This window comes from Salminus brasiliensis, chromosome 10, assembly GCF_030463535.1.
Source record: "Salminus brasiliensis chromosome 10, fSalBra1.hap2, whole genome shotgun sequence".
In the NCBI taxonomy this organism is placed as follows: domain Eukaryota; kingdom Metazoa; phylum Chordata; class Actinopteri; order Characiformes; family Bryconidae; genus Salminus; species Salminus brasiliensis.
In genome coordinates, this window is record NC_132887.1 from 36,646,701 (window position 1) to 36,666,681 (window position 19,981).

General features: G+C 43.0%; 1 protein-coding gene across 7 annotated transcripts in view; it reads right to left on the minus strand.

Annotated features, from left to right (window-relative positions):
• The window catches only part of ltbp1 (latent transforming growth factor beta binding protein 1), a 133,592-nt gene that overhangs the window by 11,818 nt on the left and 101,793 nt on the right, over positions 1–19,981 (minus strand). For 5 of the 7 annotated variants that reach the window (XM_072689976.1, XM_072689973.1, XM_072689974.1 and 2 more), the window contains 10 exons: positions 18,315–18,437; positions 16,868–16,993; positions 16,658–16,786; positions 14,666–14,788; positions 14,419–14,550; positions 12,133–12,258; positions 5,765–5,905; positions 2,307–2,468; positions 1,951–2,040; positions 435–563 (listed from right to left, as the gene is read on the minus strand). In XM_072689976.1, coding sequence (XP_072546077.1) covers positions 435–563; positions 1,951–2,040; positions 2,307–2,468; positions 5,765–5,905; positions 12,133–12,258; positions 14,419–14,550; positions 14,666–14,788; positions 16,658–16,786; positions 16,868–16,993; positions 18,315–18,437 — 1,281 coding nt within the window. The remainder of the gene's footprint in view (positions 1–434; positions 564–1,950; positions 2,041–2,306; positions 2,469–5,764; positions 5,906–12,132; positions 12,259–14,418; positions 14,551–14,665; positions 14,789–16,657; positions 16,787–16,867; positions 16,994–18,314; positions 18,438–19,981) is intronic. The other 2 variants (XM_072689978.1, XM_072689977.1) reach the window with 1 other exon arrangement.

Sequence of the window (19,981 nt, forward strand, 5' to 3'; positions counted from 1 at the left end):
TGCACACTTGAGTTCTAGGTGTGAACTAAATGGTCCCTCCACTTTTTACAGGGATGGCTGAAACCAAGACTGACTTGAGTATGGTGGAGGGAAGGAAAGGTTCATGACCTGAAGCATAGCACATCATCTGTCAAACATGGTGGAGGCAGTGTTATGGCATGGTTATGTGTGTCTGCCAACGAAACTGAATAGAGCTTACAAAAAGTGGGTCACTGTCCAAATACTAATATACTAGGTATATTTCTAAAATAGCTGAAATATTGAATATCTGAGCACCTTTTGGTGTACAACGTATAATATATAATAATCTATATTTGTTCTCTTATATGAAGACATATATACCTCAAACAAATGAATTCTACCTCCACAGAGCACTCGGATGTACACTAGCCCACTCAGTAGTGAGCATGTGGTGGTTTGGAACTGGTTCTTACCCACACACTGAAGTTTGACCTCATCGTAGTAAAATCCAGCCCTGCAGTAGCACTCGTATGTCCCTGGCGCATTCAGACAGAAGCCATCTTTACAAATCTCCGTCTCAAAGAGGGCACACTCGTCGGCGTCTGATGAAAACACACACACACAATCAACAGAAGCCACTATGCATTAGTACACTATTAGTTTTATAGAGATATTTTTTTTCTTGGGTTTGCTGCTGCAGCCACCTTCTCTAAATCCCATTTCCCAATTGTATATGAGGTTCAAGTCGGGTGACAACCTCTCCAGAATCTTCCAGGACTTCTTCTGAAACCAAACCATGGTGGACTTTGAGGTATGCTTGGGATCACTGTCCTGCTGGAAGGTCCAAGGTCCAGTGAAGTCCAAGCCATCCTTCTGCAGGGTTCCAGTTCCAAAGTAGGCAAAGCAGCCAGCGCCATACTCCACTGTAGTCAGGGTGTTCTTTTTCAGCGTACACTTCATTCTTCATCCTCCAGACATGCAGCTGATCCACAGAGCTGATAAGGTTTGATAATGATTCATTGCTCCACAGAATAGAATCACAAAGCTTCTGCTGAAGCGGGACTTCCATTGGACCTTCCAACAAGATCGTGATGCCAAGCCTGGTTTCAGAAGTCGTCCTGGAAGACTCTGGAGTAGCAGTTCCAGACACCTGACTTGAACCCCATAGAAAATCTGTGGTGGGATATGACGAAGGCGGTTGCAGAAGGGACTCCAAAAATATTTGAGAACTGGAGGACATTGCCTACGAGAAATGGGCTAAGATTCCTCAAGCTGGTGTCTGGCTACGTGTCACGTTTGCGGCAGGTCAGAACAACAAAAGGGTGCCAAGTACTAAAGGGGTTGAATAATTCTGAGACTGCAGTCGTCATTAAAACACGCTGAGCATTTTCTCAGAGCAGTCAGGGAGCTGGATCAGAACCGGAGCTTTGGGCCATGGGGCACATTTTAACAGGTGGGCTCTCTCCAAAGAGTCTACAGAGATCATTGTGTGTATCTGTTACTTCTGGTTGGTGCTAATATGATGAGTCATCCACAAAGGCAACTGAAGACGCACACAGTCGCAGATGTAGAGGATATGTAATTCCCAGCTCACACAGATTCGCATATGCACCCACACACCCACATCTACACACACACACAGTTTCCAACCGCACCATACTGAGTTGCACTGCTGCCAGCCGGAGCTAACCGCACACTCATTGCATTCATAAATTAAATCAGTGCATTAGACTGGCCCTGAGCGCTGAGGTTTTCCCCAGACTGGGAAGCAGGGACACAACAGCTCTAATTAGTGTGTGTGTCTGCATGTGTGAGTGTGTGTGAGAGAGAGAGAGAACATATGTGGGTCAGATGCTAACAAATGTCTGGGACTGCTACTCCTCCAGAGACTCTGCTCAACTCAGTAACCCTTGAAACACACACACACACACACACACACACACACACACACACAAAAAATAGCCCAAAATGCAAAGAGCAACGGGAAACCTTTGTAGCTGTCGGCAGAGGAAACTCCAAACACAGCGTCCCCAGTTGGAATTTTGCCTAGACCAGCCGGACACATCTGAGCAAACTGATCTGTGGGAAACACAGCAGGTGTGGACAGTTAGTCTGAGAGCGGGTTGGTTTCGGTGATAATAACTGCAGGCTATGGATGAAGCTCAGTTAGAACAGACTAAAGTTGGTGAGGTACCAAAAAAAAAAGCAGAGTAGCTTCTGGATCATCAGTCTGAAGATGATTAACTGATTAATAAATCTTTTAAGGGGCTTAAAAATGTAGGACTGCTCTATAACCTTCATCAATTATACTGTACTGTCACCTATTCCACAGGAAGTGACGTTACCTGTTCCAAGGACGGGACAGGGAAACACCTCGCAGTTGTCCCCCCAGCCGGCTCCCAGCGTGCAGCAGCACTCCTCTATGGTCACGCTGTCTGTGAGAACGTTGTCACATAAGTTCTCGTCATTCAGGTTGTAGTAGCACTCTTTCCTCTCGACGGACGAGGCTGTGGAGGAAAAGATCAGAGTGTCTGCGCTGATGATACGCAACCTGTTCAGAAGTTTCTGGACACCCTTTTTATTAGCGATATATATAAAACTGCCAGCATTGGCTCTGTGGAGTGGAACGTCTCTGAAGTGCTGAAGCTCCATCCACGATACCGGACCACGCTGATGGGTCTTGCAATGGCTGAATGCAATCAAATCCTCACAGCAATGTTTCAAAATCTAGCAGCGGGCTTTCCCTGAACAGCAGAGTCTGTGAAAGTTTAGTATCTTGAAACAGTGCCTTATTTTCTCAATTTTTTCTTCGCATCATAACATTTTCTAAACATATATGTTTATTATCTGAAAATTAATTGACTTGAAATTAACTTTTTCATTTAGTATAATATACTAATATATATTAATATACATTTAGAAATCAATATAATAATTTAAATAGATCAAATGTATTAATTAGTTGATTTCCTTTTAAAATAATGACTTTTTAAAATATAAATAATATAGTTAAAATGAGTTTTTAAAGTAACCATTTCATAGAAAACTCAAATCCTCACTTACAGGAATTTGACACAGGGTGAAGACCAGTGCGCTTGAATACACATGCCCACTTGACACTGGTTCAGTTTCAAATGCATTGATTTCCAACAGCAGTCTGTTTTGCTCACACATGGGAGAAGTTAGCATTCCTTTTCATCAGGAGTTTAAAGCAATTAAATCTTATACAATCACAACACTGCAACCAGCAACAGCCGACTTGCCACATGATCGGATCTCTGGTTCTTTTCTTCGCTTCAGTCGCCTCCAACATAACATTTCATCTTAAAGGTGGGGTCAGGAAAAGTCCCGACACGATGTTATTTCAGTCACAACTGTTTGTTTATTTAATTTTTACAGCATGTTTTTCTTTTCTTACTTACCATGGTAAGAAACTGAGGGTGAGGAAACAAGCACTGCTGTGTGTACAGCAGCAATAACTACCTGCACAGTTTCTGTCGTCCGGTTCTGGCTGCTACGTGTCACAATTTTGGCACAATATCTTAAAATAATGACTTATTGAATAAACTCAGAAATAACTTATTATACTACTAATAACTTATTATATTATTATAACTTACTTAGAAATCACAGATTTTTTTTATTTGAATGTCTCTCCACAAAATTACTTACCATTTTAAAATTGAGTTTTCTTAATGTAATTAAGAAATTTAAGTATTTGTTCTTAAAATGTTGACTTAACATGTTGAAATAATGACATTTCTTAACATTTTTATAGGAGGAGCTTGAAATTCATTCAAAGGACTTTTTAAGGTTAACTTTATTATAGCATTTCTAAATTATGGCTTGGTGGTGGTTTACGTGTCTCAGATGAAGCAGGGTGTCAGTCTTGACTCTCTCAGCACTCATGTCATTGTGTTACAGTGGAGTATCCAGTGGGTGGTAACTGGCCATTACTAAACTGGGAGGAAAACTGGGCAAAATTAAGGTAAGAGCTAAGGTGGTACAAATGGTGGGCTGTGACTTCAGGTTGACTTTATGTTAAATAATAATTTCGAAGAATGTAAGTAGTAATGTAAGCCTGGTTACAAATTTTCAGATGAAGCACCATGTTTTTTTTTCCCCCAGTGTGAAAACAAAAACCCAGAAAACGTTTTGATGAACAAAAAAAACAAAAAGCTGAATTAGCAGAGACCTGTCTTAGGTCAAAAATACGTAAGTGACAATGAAAATAGGGACGTATACGTCCAAAACCTATAAATCTACACTGCAAAACCAAAATCTATGACTTTAGCGAACTTGCGTTCTGGCAGGACTCACAGGCCCCATTCTCCATGCCTGTACAGCGTAGCATGGGACTTACTTCATTATTGCTTTGGCCCTAATGTGCTCAGGGGCTCCAAGGCCAGGGCCCAGCGCTCCCCTGAAAGCAGATCCCATTTCTGCCGTGCCACCTCTCATGCAGCCCTCATTCATCAAGGCTGTTCTTCTCCGCACTGCTATCAGACCAGGGCAATGAGAAGCACCCCGACTACAGCAAGTTAATGTCCTGCTAGATTAGCGGAAAGTCTGCTCCCCAGAGAAGGACTGTAATGAGGTGGAAGCAATATGAGGACATTTACGGACTGCAGCTAGAACATTTGAGAAGACACATAAAGAGAAGATGCACCTGGCAAAAGGACAGAGGTAATTGGATGTGGGGGAGGTGCTTGGGGTTGTGGCGAGATATAAAGGGAGCTGTATCTGAAGAGTAAAGACTCTTTTATGCCCAGCGTTAAACATGGATACAGATGGAACCTTCTGTCCGTACTCTGCGTTTATTTTGTCTGCATTTGTGCACGTTCTCTCAAAGCTTACGGATACGGACGGTTCGGATCAGTACCACTGGAAATCAGGGAAGCAGTGTAGCCAGTAGTTCAGGTGAAACACGACCACTGCCATATGGACACAGCGAAGAAGGAACTCCTGGAACCTTTTTGAAAGAGGCTGTGTTTGCTAGCAGACGCCCGTTCTCACCAGCATCACACTGAAGTGATGTGGGAAAAGAGAGAGAGAGAGGACCATCGACCCACCTGGAGAGAGCAAAGCCAGTTGTGCTCACTCAGGCTCTGGCTGCTGAGGACATCATCTATGCTTAACCAGCAATGCTGGCAGCCTGTGCTAAGCCATATCTATAGCCCAGTTGTGTTTGTAAAGACTAATTGATGCTCAGGGTTAAATATGGATACGGACAGAGCCTTTTGTCCGTACTCTGTTAATGGTGTTCATCCTTTTTGTGCACATTCTCTGCAACCATAAGAATATGGACGGATTGGAGCAGTACCACTGGAAATCCTGGGGGCACTGTAGCCAATAGTTCAAGCAGACACAACCACTGCCATACGGACACGACGAAGAAGGACCTTACGGTGTAACTTTTTTGCAGCCATTGGCAGTGCTGCCTCTTGCGTCTTTTTCGTAGTAAGTACATTAACACTACCTCCTCCACTGTCGCCATGCTTGTTGTTGTCAGAAACTAAATCTGAACTGCCCTCTAGTGAATGTATTGCTTAACAGCCATGCCAACATAAAGGAGGCAAAAAAGTATGTGGACGGTAACGGTTACATTGTTCATAAATGAGCCTCAAAAAGATACTGTTGTGTGTACATACATAAACTGTTAGGAATTCTTGCCATTATTATTATTATTATTGGTGGTACAATTGAGAAAAGGTACCATGGTGTAAAAAAGGTACCCCCCCCCCCCCCCCCCCAAAAAAAAAAAAAAAGCATATCTGGACGTGTCTCTCTCTAAAAACCCTACCTTTAGGTATAGGTAAGCACTTGGCCGTCATCCGGTTATACTCAAGACCTTCTCCAGGACACACACACAGGTAGGAACCGGGCATGTTCTCGCACAAGGCTTCCCCACAGATGTCGCTCAGGAGCTCACACTCGTTCAGATCTGCAAGAATAAAGACAGAAGCATTTGTTTAAGTCTTAGTTCATCACCTGGAACTGGTTTCTTGAACAGAATCTGGGGCTCCCGGTGGCGAATTCGAATCCCGAGCCATGCTCAAGGCTTGAGTCTGGTGGAAAGTAAGCCCCATCACAGGCAGCAGAAATACTGGAACTTCAGATATTATCTGATGTTCCACTGATAAGGTTCTACACTGCAGACTCTAAAAAGCTCTGCTACCTTCTGAGATCATGCTGCACTGCTTCACTTTGAGAATAATGGCCATTAAAGGAGTCTAGATGAGGGTGCTTCATTATTACACAGAGGCACAGCGGTAAAAACACAGGATCAGAACTCCGGCTCTACAGATACCTAATCCTTTATTGGCTCCAAGTAAATGTTGATTTTTAACATGGGCAAAAGTATTTGGACACCTGCTCATTCATTATTTCTTCTGAAATGTGGATATTACAAAAAGACTTTATCCTGCTTTTGTTGGAGTAACTGTCTCTACTGTCCAGGGAAGAAGATTTTGGAGGGTTGCTGCAAGGATTTGATTGAATTCAGCGACAAGAGCGTTAGTGAGGTCAGGAAGTTGGATGATCACCACCCCACCTCATCCCCAACGTAATGGACGGAGCACCACCATCCATCATTCCAGAGAACGCAGTTCCACTCGCCACAGCTCAATGCTGGGGGGCTTTATACCCCTCCAACTGACGCTGGGCATCAGGTAATCATGGTGCCAATAAGTTAATATTTATATAGGCAGTACTTCTCTACAGGGTGTCCATAAATATTTGGGCAGGTATTTGTCAGGTACTGTATATCAATCTAAACTGGCATGGAGATGTACCAGTCTAAAAAAAAAAAAAAAAAAGGCATGTCTAATTACTTTTGACATCTTTAGAAACGATGACCAAAACAACTGTGTAAAGCCAGCATGTGCTTTCTATTATACAGCATCACAGTCTCGTAGCCAGTCCCTTCCCTTCCCTCTCTCTCACTCACTCTCTCCCTCTAACACAACTCGACCAAAAGCCCTCTTTTCCTCTTCCCAATGCTGTCCACATCTGCAACTCTCATTCTGCCTGCCTTTATCAATCATCCCTGAGCATTCCCATACAAAAGCATACGATAAATCAGGCCGTGAGGAGAGCCTTAATGTGAAATAGACTCCACAGCTCCGGCGGAGCCGTCCAGGCAGCCAGACACACACACTCACACACACTCTATATATGCATACAGGACCCGTTCCCTCTCAATAAGGGTGGGCCAGCTTGTCAATGAGGCTGAAAGTGTTAAGGGGAGAACTGGAGCGTGCACGTATGTGTGTGTGTGTGGGGGGGCTGGCTCCACAAGCAGTCTGGACTCTATTTCACATTAAGGTCCTCTCAACAGCATGGGTGCTCGGCGGTTAGGGAGTAAAAAAGCGCCACCCGGGCCAACAGAACAATGTAAAAGGCAGATACTGTCTCATAAGGTGTGATACACACACACGGCCTCAGAAGGGGGCTGGAAAAGAGGATTGTGTGTATATGTGTGAGTATTTATTTATTTATTTAAATATTTGGTGTAACTTCCATTGTAAAAACGGTCAAGCTGGCCAGGCTGGTTAAACTGATGGACCGTCTTAGTTAGCTCCTGACCAGCATAGGGGATGTTTTTGTTTGAGTGTGATGCTCTAGCTGATCTACCAAGCATGAGCAGTTTGATCATGCCAGCCAACCAGCTGGGTCACACTATTGGTCATGTTAGCTTGATTAGGATTAGGGTTGATTGGTTATGTTTGTAGAGCAGCTAAACCATCAAACTAACCAGCATGACCAGGGTGACCACACTGGATTATCAGTATCACCATTATGTCCAGCTTGATCACACTCCTAGTCATCTAGTGTGGTAATGCTGATAGACCGACTGTGTGCTATTTCTGTACCAGGGAGCAATTCAGTTTTTTTTTCCAATTTTCCTCCACAATTTAAAAGGTCATTTACCTAAACTGCTCGTTAGGACTCCTATCACCCACAGTGCTCCCAGCACTAAGAGGGTGAAGATTAGCACATGCTTCCTCCAACAGCTGTGGTGCAGTGCTTTGAGGAAAGTGGGTTGGGGAGAGAGAGCACCATCTAGCCAACCAGAGAGAGCAAGGCCAACTGTGCCCTCTCAGGCTCTGGCTGCTGATGACGAGCAGCATGTATGTGTGTTGGAAAAGAGGCGATAGCTGGCTCTGCATGTATGGGAGGAGACGTGTGTTAAGTCCTCACGCCCCCCCTAGTGTCGGGAGTATCGCTAGTGCTAGGGGGTGCTTTGAACGGGTGAGTTAATAAGCAGTACCAAAATGGGAAGGAAAGAGGATTCAACACACAAATAATATTAATAAATAATAAATAAATATATAAATAAAAATATTACATATTTATAATATTTGTGCAAGTGTCGCTGCACAGTAGAACAGTGCACCACCACTCCAGAGTCTGCTAGATTTTCCTGAGAACTGCTCAACGGATTGCTAGAAAAGCCAAGCAGAAGCCCTGTTATATATATATGATATACTTTTTTTTAATGATAATAAAGAAGCAGGAAGAGAAGGAGAGACATGAAATTAGAGTAGAACTAATGGAGCTGATTTTGTTGGGCATATAGTATTCATTCACGTTCAGTATTCTGCCTGAGCATAGCTCCAGGCTCAAACTCTTCACCGTTCTGAGTAGCCAGAGAAGGAGAGGAAGGATGGAGGGAGTGATGGAAATAGAGAGTGAAAGGCTGGGTGGAGGTACAGAGAGATGGATCGGGCGAGGAAGGAGACGAAGGAGAGGAAGGATGGAGGGAACAGAATGTGCAAGGCTCTTAGTGCTCTTCTTCTGTGAGTTTGGAGTGTCTATTAGGGCTGAGAAGATAATCATTTTCAAAGAAAAAAAAACAATCTTTCATCCCCATCATCAGGAGATTGTAAGTTCTATTCCCCTGCCTGGGAGTTCAAGACGCACCCTAGTAAACATCCCTGTATTTTCTGTGCCAGATCATGTATACAGTGGCATGCACCACTGATCAAAATGTCTGGCATAAGGTGAACTAATCTCCAAAAGAGTGAGAACTGTTCAAAGGATTGCTAGAAAGGCAAATCAGACGTTCTGTTTCACTGCAAAAGACCTTCAGGAACATCCAAGCCACTCTGGAGTGATGGTGCACTGCACAAATATTATTTTTATTGATTATTTTTATCCCCCCAATTTGGTTCTGCCAATTCAGAATTGTGCCACCCATTCATAGGACTCCCTAGCACTGCTCACAACACCAGGAGGATAAAGACTTAACACGTCGGGGGGGGAGCACGGCCAATTGTGCTTTATCGGACTCTGATCGCAGATGGCAAAGAGGCATGGCTCGGATTTCAAACTCGTGCCCCCCGAGCCATAGTGGCAGCGCATTATATCGCTGAACCACTCAGAGCCCCGATACCTGCCCAAAAAAAGACGAAGAGTCATGATAAGAAGCCTTTCCTGCGTCCTCAGCGTGAAATTCAGCATCAGAACTTTTTACAGGTGCATCTCAACAAGTCTGAAGCATTGGAAGCCTGAAGAATTTGGAAACACCAGGCAAAACTGACCTTAGATTCTGAAAATCACAGTGGAAAGGAAGGGTTAACACTCTTGGCAGAGCGGGCGGAAGGATTGATGAAGACTGAACTGAAGATAAAAGGTATGAAAAAGGGGGTGAAGGCAGGATGGTGAGCGGTAGAGAGAGGGATGGATGGAGAGTGGGCTGAACAGCCATCTGTGTTCATTATAGCAGAACTGCTGCTAAACTGCAAACGGTGCAGGGGTGTGTGTGTATGTGCCTATCCCTGTGTGAGTGTGTGTGTTTTGGCGTCTTGTAGAAAGTATAGTATGAACCTCCGGAGTGAGGGTACTGAGTTGTGACAGGACTTTCTGCTGCGGGAAATTAGGACTGATGGAGACTGCATGGGACCCGCTACACAAACCACTAAGACAAATGACCCTCCAGTATGGCCTGTGTGTGTGTACCACTCAGAGCCTGATTACCAAAAAGCAGCTCTTAGCAGCCCAATCCGTTCTCTCAGCCTCTCCTTCTCTCCCTCTCTCTGGGATAGATATCACAATAGCAGAGTGATTGCTTTAGGAGTATGGCTGGAAGTGTCACGGCTAATCATCTCTTGGACCAGCGTTCTAAATCTTATTCCTCCTGTGGAGAAAGTCCAGAAGCAACATCAACATAATACAGGCAGCCATAACAGCCATGACACTATGGCCTTCTCTACGGCACAGACTCGTACAGTGAAAGCCAGGAGAGAAGGCTCCTCGCTATTCCCCCAACCCGTATAATGTAAAGTATCTGATTCTTATGGGCCAGTCAGAGCTCACGTAACATTACCAAAATTGGGGAAAAAAAGCTACATTCTGTAACAGTGGGTTCACAAGCTGTGGAACACGTCGGCGGTCCTGATCAGTTCTGACTACAGTTTCCTGTAGATTGCAAGATTGCAGTTTTTGTCACTGCTGGTAGACCCCCATGACCGTACGCTTACATACACTGGCAAATTCAGCTACTTCCTTCCTTACACTTGGGCCTTGAGCACTGTACCCCCTCTTCTCAGTCTAAGAATCCTGACACACATAAATGCTGCAGGTGTTTATAGCCCCACGATCCTCCTGCAACGCCATCTATAGGAGCCTGAAGTGAATACCACCTTAAATATGCAAGATGTGCGCTGGTGCGAGTGCAGTGTGCACATGCTGTGAGTTCAGTGTATGTTAGTGTACCCCCACACACACACACACACACTTCCCTCCTCATTGTGGTCTCATTATTGGTGGAGTGGATGCGTGTGTGTGTGTGTGTGTGTGTGTGTGTGTGTGTGTGTCTAAACCATGGCATGCCCGCGCTCCTTCCCCTCCTGCTCTCGCACGCTGCGCAGGTCCAGGCCGAGGATGTTTAAAACATTAGCGAGCGAACGCGGTACACCTTCGAATTGGATGAAAATAAACGGCCCCATCAATCACGGCCCTGGCGAGGCGTCCGGCTTCTTTTTTTAACGTCGTCTGTGAGGGTGGGGTTTGGGGTTGGGGGGGGTTGGGGGGGTTAGCGAGCGCCCTGTGTGTTTTTAGTGCAGAGTTGGACTTCCTTTAAAACGTTCTTTTCATCTACCTGCCCAAATCCAGGCCCAGATACAGAAGAGACTATAGTTTCAGACCACCATTCTACCCTTACAACACCACAGCACTTACAACTCTTACTCTCACTGCTGCGTCGCATTATAGGCAATTTACACTACAGAATTAACGTTAAATATTTAATAAAACATTTTACACTTCATTTGCATTTATAAATCATAATTACATACTTCATTAAGTACACGCTAATATAATGATTCAATATACATCATATATTTACATTTCTACATAATGTCATTAATGTCATAGTTAATAAAGTACATGCTGACACAAGAAATGACATTTATATTTGTTTTACATTTATATACTTAACTGTAATTATATAATTTAATTACATACATTCTTACATAATGAATTACATTTTTATTCAACTTGCACTTTAGAATTACTGTAATTATAGTTATTTAATTAAGTACATGCTTACATAATGAATGACACTCAATTAACGTTATATTATTTAATATTTTACAGACTAAAGGGAGCTTTATCTGGGTGTTTTTTTTTTAGACGTTTTTAGCGTGTATTTACAGAGATGAGTTTGGCAACCGTCTAAGTAAAATGTCTGTTAGCATTAGTAGCCTAGCATCTCCAATTCTGACCTAAAGAAGCAACGTTCAGAAACTGAAAAAGTCTCAGCTGATTAATTACAGGCTGGTAGTTTTTAAAAAGCTCTTCCCACCTTCAAGATACATCAACACAAGGAGGTGGGGGGCACTGCTGCAGCACTGCTGTTGAAGGCAAGTGGGCGTGATTTGCAAATGCAGCCCTGTGGTCATAAAATGACCTATAAAGAACAAGTGGGCAGAAGGTGACAAACTGCCCATGACAACAGATGAGCCACGGTCTGTAATCATACACCCATAGAGTGGAGCTCTAAGGTAGCGCAGCTATGAGGTAAAGTGGAGGAGCGAGGTCATGTCAGCAGTGAATGGTAAAGTGGACGGTAAGTGTCTGTGCATTTCACAGTTATAATAAAGGTAATGCTCATATAATACTCAGGAGGTCGGCAGGGTAATTATCATGACACACAGCTGCACTCACCCACACAGCCCTGGCCATCACTGTCCTGGTAGCCCGGATCACACTGGCAGATGAAGGAGCCCACAGTGTTCTGACACGCTCCGTGCTCTCGGCACACACTCCTGTTCAGGGCGCACTCGTCCACATCTACAGAGAGTGAGAGAGGCAGATGAAGTCAGATATTTCCATGTGCTTTATAAGTGGGCGTGTGGATTTACAGCCATTAAAAAAAAAAGTTTGGACACTCCATGAAAACCTGTGTTTAACATATTTAAACATCTGGACATCTCAACTGCAGCTGTAATATCAGTCATAATGCTCAAACAAACATTAGTTTTGAATTATGTGGGTTAATCAGCTGAGAGTAAAATCTTTCAAAATCCGAAAGGATCATTAAATCTATTTCAGCTTCTTAACAAGACATTTACCATCGGGTTCGTCCATGTGGATGATTTATTTTTTGCATGACGGTGTGGTTGTTAACCCCAGTAACATTTCTGGTAATCCTGGTTTATGAAGGAGAAAACTTAGCATAGCTACCAAAATGCTATTTGCTTTTAAATAGCACAGCATTGAAAATTCTTAGTGTCTGACTGGCAGGTTTTCCTTGTTTTAAACAAGCTAAATAATTAAAGTAAACATTTGTTTTGGTCCAAAAATCTAAATTGTTGATTAAAAAAAAAAAACCCCAAACAATTAATATTTTAAGTTTATTGTTGTATTGCCTCATATATGATTGTCTATAGGAATGTTATTTAACTGATTACGACACTCAAAAACCTATGAACCGAGTTGGCTACAGGTTTTTGGCAATGCCCAAATAGGGTTATTAACTATTAACTGAATTATAATTGTTAATATGTATATATTTTAATATATTATGTAATATATATATATATATATATATATATATATATATATATATATATATATATATATATATATATATAATATTGTTAATTGATTCTTTTCTGAATCTTAAATCTAATCCTGAGAAATGTATATCTTTTTTTCATACATTTTCAGCAGCTAGACATACATAAAAACTGATCATCTCACTGAAGGACTTGGATAAATCAGACGTGTTGGCTAGCTTAATTGTTGACTGACTGCCTTGTTTCTCTCTTTTTGCTGCCTGTGGTGTATATTTATGATCTGGATAAATAATCACAGCACTTATTAAAGTAATATCTATGAAGTGTGAAATGCTTTAAGGTTGATTAAGATGTGTGAAAAAGCAGTAAATGGTATGAATGAATGACTGGAGAAGTGGCTGTAAGAGGAACTGTACACCAGCAGGAAGAATGGCAGACTGAAGCAGCTGGACACAGCCACAGCCACACAGATTCAACCCCAAGAGAACGAAAGCTCACAAAAATGCTCAAGCTCAGTAGAGTCCTTCAACACACAATGCCCGTAGCCTATAAGTCGATAAGTCAACTAATCAGGATTGGTGGCTGGCTAAGCTAAGAGTATTTATTTATTTACTGTTTTATTGATGACCAGTCAGTTACAGTTCAAATGAAGGATGGAAATTGCAACTGCCCCTATACTTTCTTACATGGCATTGCACGCCAGCATTAATAAGGCTGCACACTTACATAAGCATTCTGTGACAAACTTACAAACCATCTATAAAGGTTTATTCCAACACAGCAGCTGCTGTTATTAAAGCTACTTGTGTCAATTATAATGTCATCTCACCCTGTTATCAACTAGTATGAGGCCTCATAACTGTCTATTCAGCTTTATGGCAGCTGTCATCAAAGGCTTATGTAGGAGTCCTATAGCCTTGTAAATGCACTGTATTACGTATCATTATCTCTGATATGTTATACAAGCTCTCAGGACTAATAATTAGTCACCTTGAGCTAGTAACCTCGGGCTTCTGCAGATGGTATTGCACAAAGCGAGCGTCTCGGATGTGTGGAAAATGGGTGGCAAAGCAGATGTTAATGATTGGCTAAATGGAGTGATTGCATTTGGGCGGGCTCAAGACCATAGCGTGAAGGAAGTAGCTGAATCTGTAGGCGTATGGAAGCATACGGTCATACGGGTCTACCAGCAGTGGTAGAAATCCCAGTCTACAGGTAAATCTGCAGGAGCCTGAAGTTACTAGCACCCTTAAACACGCAAGGTGACAAACTATTGCTTTTGTTAAATATATAGACTGTAGTCTCCATAGACTCCACATGTAGGTAGTTATCAAATAGCATTAATTGGAGACAGCCCTTCAGTGTACTCAGCAGACCGTTAGACACAGCTGGAGATGATGATGATTCTGCATGGTGGCTGTGTACAACTCACCCACACACGCTCCGTGTGTGTTTCGGGTGTGGCCCGCCGGGCAGGGCACCACACACCTATAGGACCCAGGCGTGTTCTCGCACTGCCACGCCCCGCAAATGCTCTGTCCAAACTCTGCACATTCATCGATATCTGGCAAACGGCACAAGCAGCCAATCAGCATCAACTCCCCCACACAACAGTGGCAAAGGTAGGATGAAAGAGAGCGATTGGGATTTTTAACATTTGTTTGTTTGTTTGTTTTTACCCCGGCAGGTGTGACTGGCCAGCTCCAGCCGATAGCCTCCATCACACTGGCACTGAAACGAGCCATCTGTGTTTAAGCAAGTGCCGTTCAAACATTTACTGCCGTCGGAGCATTCATCCACATCTGTGAAAAAGCATGCAAGAACAAGAAACGGCTACTAGCGAAGATCCACACACACACAGTATTTACGAATATGTCCTCGTGAAGCCACAGAAACAAGACAAGTCAAATAAAGGCTTACTTAATTCGATATGAATTATGGGGCTGGATGGTATATCAGTATCACAGATCACCTGTGATAACTACTGCCTATTCAGTGCACTTTACTCAGGGTAACCAAGATCTGACAAAAGGGAATTCCACTGATAGCATGAAGGAAGTACCTGAATTTGGAGGGATTATGGAAGTGTACGGTCATATGGGTGATTTTCATATGGGAAATCACTTCACTTCCAGGCAGGAAATGCTTCTCTACATCTTTGTAGAAAACTGCAGACCATCAACATATGGAGCAAAGTAGCAGGCAAGAGAGGCCTTTGCTCACTTATGCTCAATTTTTATTGTGACTGTAGACTGGGATTTTTACCACTGCTGGTAGACCAGTATGACCATACACTTCCATACACCTGCAGATTCAGCTACTTCCTTTACACTGTAGCTTTTGGCCACACCCAAATGCAGTCACTCCTTTTAGCCAATAATCATTAACCTCTGCATCGCGACCCATTTTCCACACATCTGAAGAGACACTCACTGCACTGTACTGTACTATTCTCAATGCCTGAGTCCTATGACACACGCCGCAGGTATTTGTAGCCTGATCATCCTCATGCAACGCCATCTGCAGGAGCCTGAAGTCACTGCCACCTTAAATATGAAAGAGTTCATTTTAAGTATTTAATTATGTCTCAATTTTGAAATGAAGTGACATTTCTACAGCTGCAGCACTATATTGACTATATAAAGCCCTAGCCACTTCCTATCTACTGAAAGGGCTATATTAGCCCACTGCACTGTATTTACAACACCGTTGTCCCATTTATGGACACTGTCTACAGCTTGTAGCAGTGAAGCCTGGTCACAGGCCTTTTACATGCACTTTTACACAAAGACCCATAGAAAGACACAGTAACACACACAAATACACAGAAAACCTATACACAGACACACACACAGTGATGTGGAGTGGTCCTTTCAGGCTGTTCGGTTTAAAATATTCCTCCTTGTCTAGACAGTCAGCTGAAAGGCTTCCTTCTTTCTTTTTTACTGCAGGAAAAGGGCATTTCAAACAACTCTGGCACGGCACACACACTGGCACCCGCCCCACTGGAGGAAAAATAGCAGCAGTCCGAATGTGAAAGACATTAGAACCCCCTCCCCCACTAACTCACCCAGACTTTTCCTCTTTCCCTCTCTCTCCCATTCTCTCTCTCTCTCGCTGATGAGAGGAAACATGCAGGCCGGGACTGTGGCTTTTCAGCCCAATCAGATCACAACTGGACACAAAGGTAAGTGTCAGCTGCCTCTGTGCACAGCCGAGGGGCCCGCAGAGCTTTAATAAAGTCAGAAGTTGATAGTTTGTACTCACTGATCAGACATTACATTAAGACCACCTGCCTAATATTGTGTATATCCCCCTTGTTCCCCCTCAAAATAGCTCTAACCCAGAGGCATTGACTCCACAAGACCTCTGAAGGTGTCTTGTGGTATCTGACAGCAGATTCTTTAAGTCTTTAAGTTGTGAGGTGGGGCCCTCATGAGCATCAGCGAGCCTTGGGCGCTTTTGCCCTCTGACCAGTTCACCAGTTGGCTGTCCTTCCTTGGAGCACTTTTGGTAGGTACTGACCACTGCCTACCGGGGGCACCCCACAAGACCTGACCCAGACGTCTAGAACATCACTGTTTGGTTCTGGTCAAAGTGGCTCAGCTTTTTACACTGTGTGTGTGTGTGTGTGTGTGTGTGTGTGTGTGTGTGTGTGTGTGTGCACCTACCCTCACAGCCAGGAAGGTCTTGTGTCCACACATATCCAGGCTCACAGATAAAGTGAAAGGAGCCTTGTGTGTTCACACACTCTCCGCCGTGCAGCCGCAGGTGAGCCTCCTCCACACACTCATCCACATCTGTGCAGATAGAGGGATGAAATCGGTCACACAAGAAGACAGCAGGCGTGTGTGTGTGTATATGTATGTGTAAAGTCTTACCTTGGCAGCTGGTGCCGTTGACTTGTCTGTACCCCGGTGGGCAGTTGCAGTGGTACGAGCCCATGTTATTAACACACTGCCCCACACCATCACACAGCCCAGTCAAATCCTGACATTCGTCCACATCTAATCATGACAACACACACACAAACACACACACACACACACATTCAGTCTCAAATACATGTGACCTGTACATGTATACTATTGGGGGGGATGATAAGGGGATACTGGTGTATGTCCTTGTTTACTTTAGATGGCCTAGGGCATAACAATATGTTGACACTACCTCCACCATGTTTGGAGGCTGTGCTTGGAGCCTGGCTAGCTCTACCACACATTAAAAGGCAGTGAAGCTGAAAAGATATGACTGAATATATGGTGTATAAAGTCATGTCAAAAAATTAGGAAACCCCATTTAAAACCCCATTGTTTTTGAACAGTACTAAGAGATAAGGGTAATATTACTGAAGTATAACTGAAGTTATCTTTTTTTTTTCATAATCATTTGTAAAATCTCATTAACAGTTAGGACACCTATGCCCCAACAGCTAACTTCCCCCTGAAATGAAAGAAGAACCTCAATCAGAGGTGAGCCATTCCTTGATGGATTTAATTGAGCGTTTGGTGTCAGCATATGCGTTTACATGCACTTAATAATTAGATCATACTTATTATTTATTTAAGTGGTCATGTAAACAGCATACTCTGATTTCGTAGAACGAGAATCTGTAATTTGTAAGCCCTAGAAATCTGAATAAGTAATCTGTAAAAGGATAAAAAGCTGTATTTTAGCTATCAAAGAGATTTCTCAGTGGAGGTGTACTGAGAAATCTGTAGTCAGCGCATGTACGGAAATAAGCAAGCAGTGTTCTTGCAGCATCTGCAAGACAGTGACTAAACAGAGCGATCTTCTAGATGATGTTCATATCGTGCCTCGACGTGAAAATAAAAAGGTTGCAGCATGAAGTCTGGGTTTTACATGATGTTTACATCACGTCTTATTCTGTGAGACTACTGTCTGGTTGCAAAGTTACTGCCTGACTCATGTAGATGCAGATTTACCCCCATTCCTCAAGTGCGTGTAAACACATTGATTGGATTACTGACAAAAATCAGATTTTCTGCAGTTATCGGATTATGAAGTGCATGTAAACACACTCATTGTCATGTTGCATGGCCCACCTCCGCTTCAGCTTCAACTTTTAGTCAGATGGTCTCACGCTTTCCTCAAGCATCCCCTGATACAATAAAAAAGAGCATCTACAACCTTCTTTCTGAAGGAACCAAGCAAGGCTTAAATTAGACAGGCTCATCCAGAATCCTCTCTAACCATGTTCTAATCAGCCGCATCACGGTTCTTATTTTAGGCATTTGAAGTAGTAATAAAAGCGGGAGTGTTCTTAGGTTGTGTGTGTTAGTGCATGTATGGTGTAAGGTCCCATACCGTCGCACTGCTCTCCTGATGAAGCCAGCCTGAAGCCAGTCTCGCAGCTGCAGATGAATGAGCCCTCTGTGTTCTGACAGTGACCCCTCGTGCACACACTTTCGTCCTGGCACTCATCAATATCTGCAGCACACACACACACACACACTTTTGTATTCGTGTTGTGTCCCCTTTGTTATTTTTCTTCTGGTTCGATACGCCTCAGCCACTGGTATCCAATGCAGGCTCGCAAACACACAGCACCATAACTCACACCTCACACTGCGGCCTTCATCAAGCCCCGAAACAGCTTTCCCCTCAGGCTGCTGCCATGCTTTATGATTACTGTAAAACATATTGACGTGAAACGACGCGCGAACACACCTCCGTATGCTCAATGTTCTTCAAATGCAACTCCAAATATCAGCGATTGATTTGGCAGGCCACAAACCCCACTGATAGAGAGCAGGACCTCGCCAGACGTTTCCCCGTGATTTATGCACTGGCGCTGTGACCATCAGGATCGCGAGATGGAACTTTGGGCTTTAATCGAACGAGGCAGTCTCGGACGTGACTTTCCTGCGAATCCGTCGCTGCTCTGAGACAGAAAAATGTCTTCCTTTTTCGAGCTTCGAGACGCTCAAAATCACATCCACGAAGCAGAATGTTGCACAAAACTCTTCATAAATCTACACAGCAGTCCAATGTAGTCCAACATACTGGAGGAACATCTATCTTCCCGGATTTCTTCTTACGTCTGTCCATTAAGAGAACTAATAGCGGCTCTAGGAGAAGGCGATGCAAATGAATGATGGTGTTTTTGGGTACATTAAAAACACCCAGCTGTTAAAAGTGGATTTCAGTGGAGAAAGAATACATACAGAGTCCAACCTTAGTACTTTGCTTTACCTTACCCCTTATAAAAAAGCCTGTGGACCACCGGCAGGCCAAAAGGGTCATTATAAACTTCTGTTACCAAATGACCTCGTCACTGGACACTGTTTTTTTTTTTTGGCTTGATCAAAGGCTAAAAGACACAGTAACCAGTCAGATATCTGTTATACAAAACTACACTGGTGCTCTAAGCACACCTTAAAAAGATAAAATACAAACAAACCAACAAACCAACAAACTCCCCCAAAAAATCCAACACAGCCGTATGTAGACACTTGGGCACCTCCGCTCAAAACAAAAACATCTGTTTCTGTGATCAATGAAGTAAAAGATGACCTAATGTCCAAAAGGCATAATGTAAAAACTCCAGTTGCACCTTATTCTCACAACCTACTGGTTAAAAATCTATGCATTTTATAATCACTACCTCCACTCAGTAATGAGTTGTAGTTATCGTATTTATTGTTTTGTCTTTTTAGTTTAATGTCACCCATGTCTGCGCGTCGCACTTTCTGCAGTCTGTCCTGTACTGTATTGTTTTGTTCTCGTTTTGTTCAATGTTGCACCTTTTGTTCAGGGAAAAATGCAATTTCATCCCACTGTGTATTTGTACAGAGCTGAAATGACAATAAAACCCACCTGACCTGATTTAACGACAATTTAATGTTGCTTTTTGTTTCAATAGACAATGTTAAACATAGATTATTAATTTCATATTACTATTATTTATTTATTTTATTATTTCTTTTTATTTCTTTTTTATTATCTCTTATATTACTTTTTTTTTAATCTTT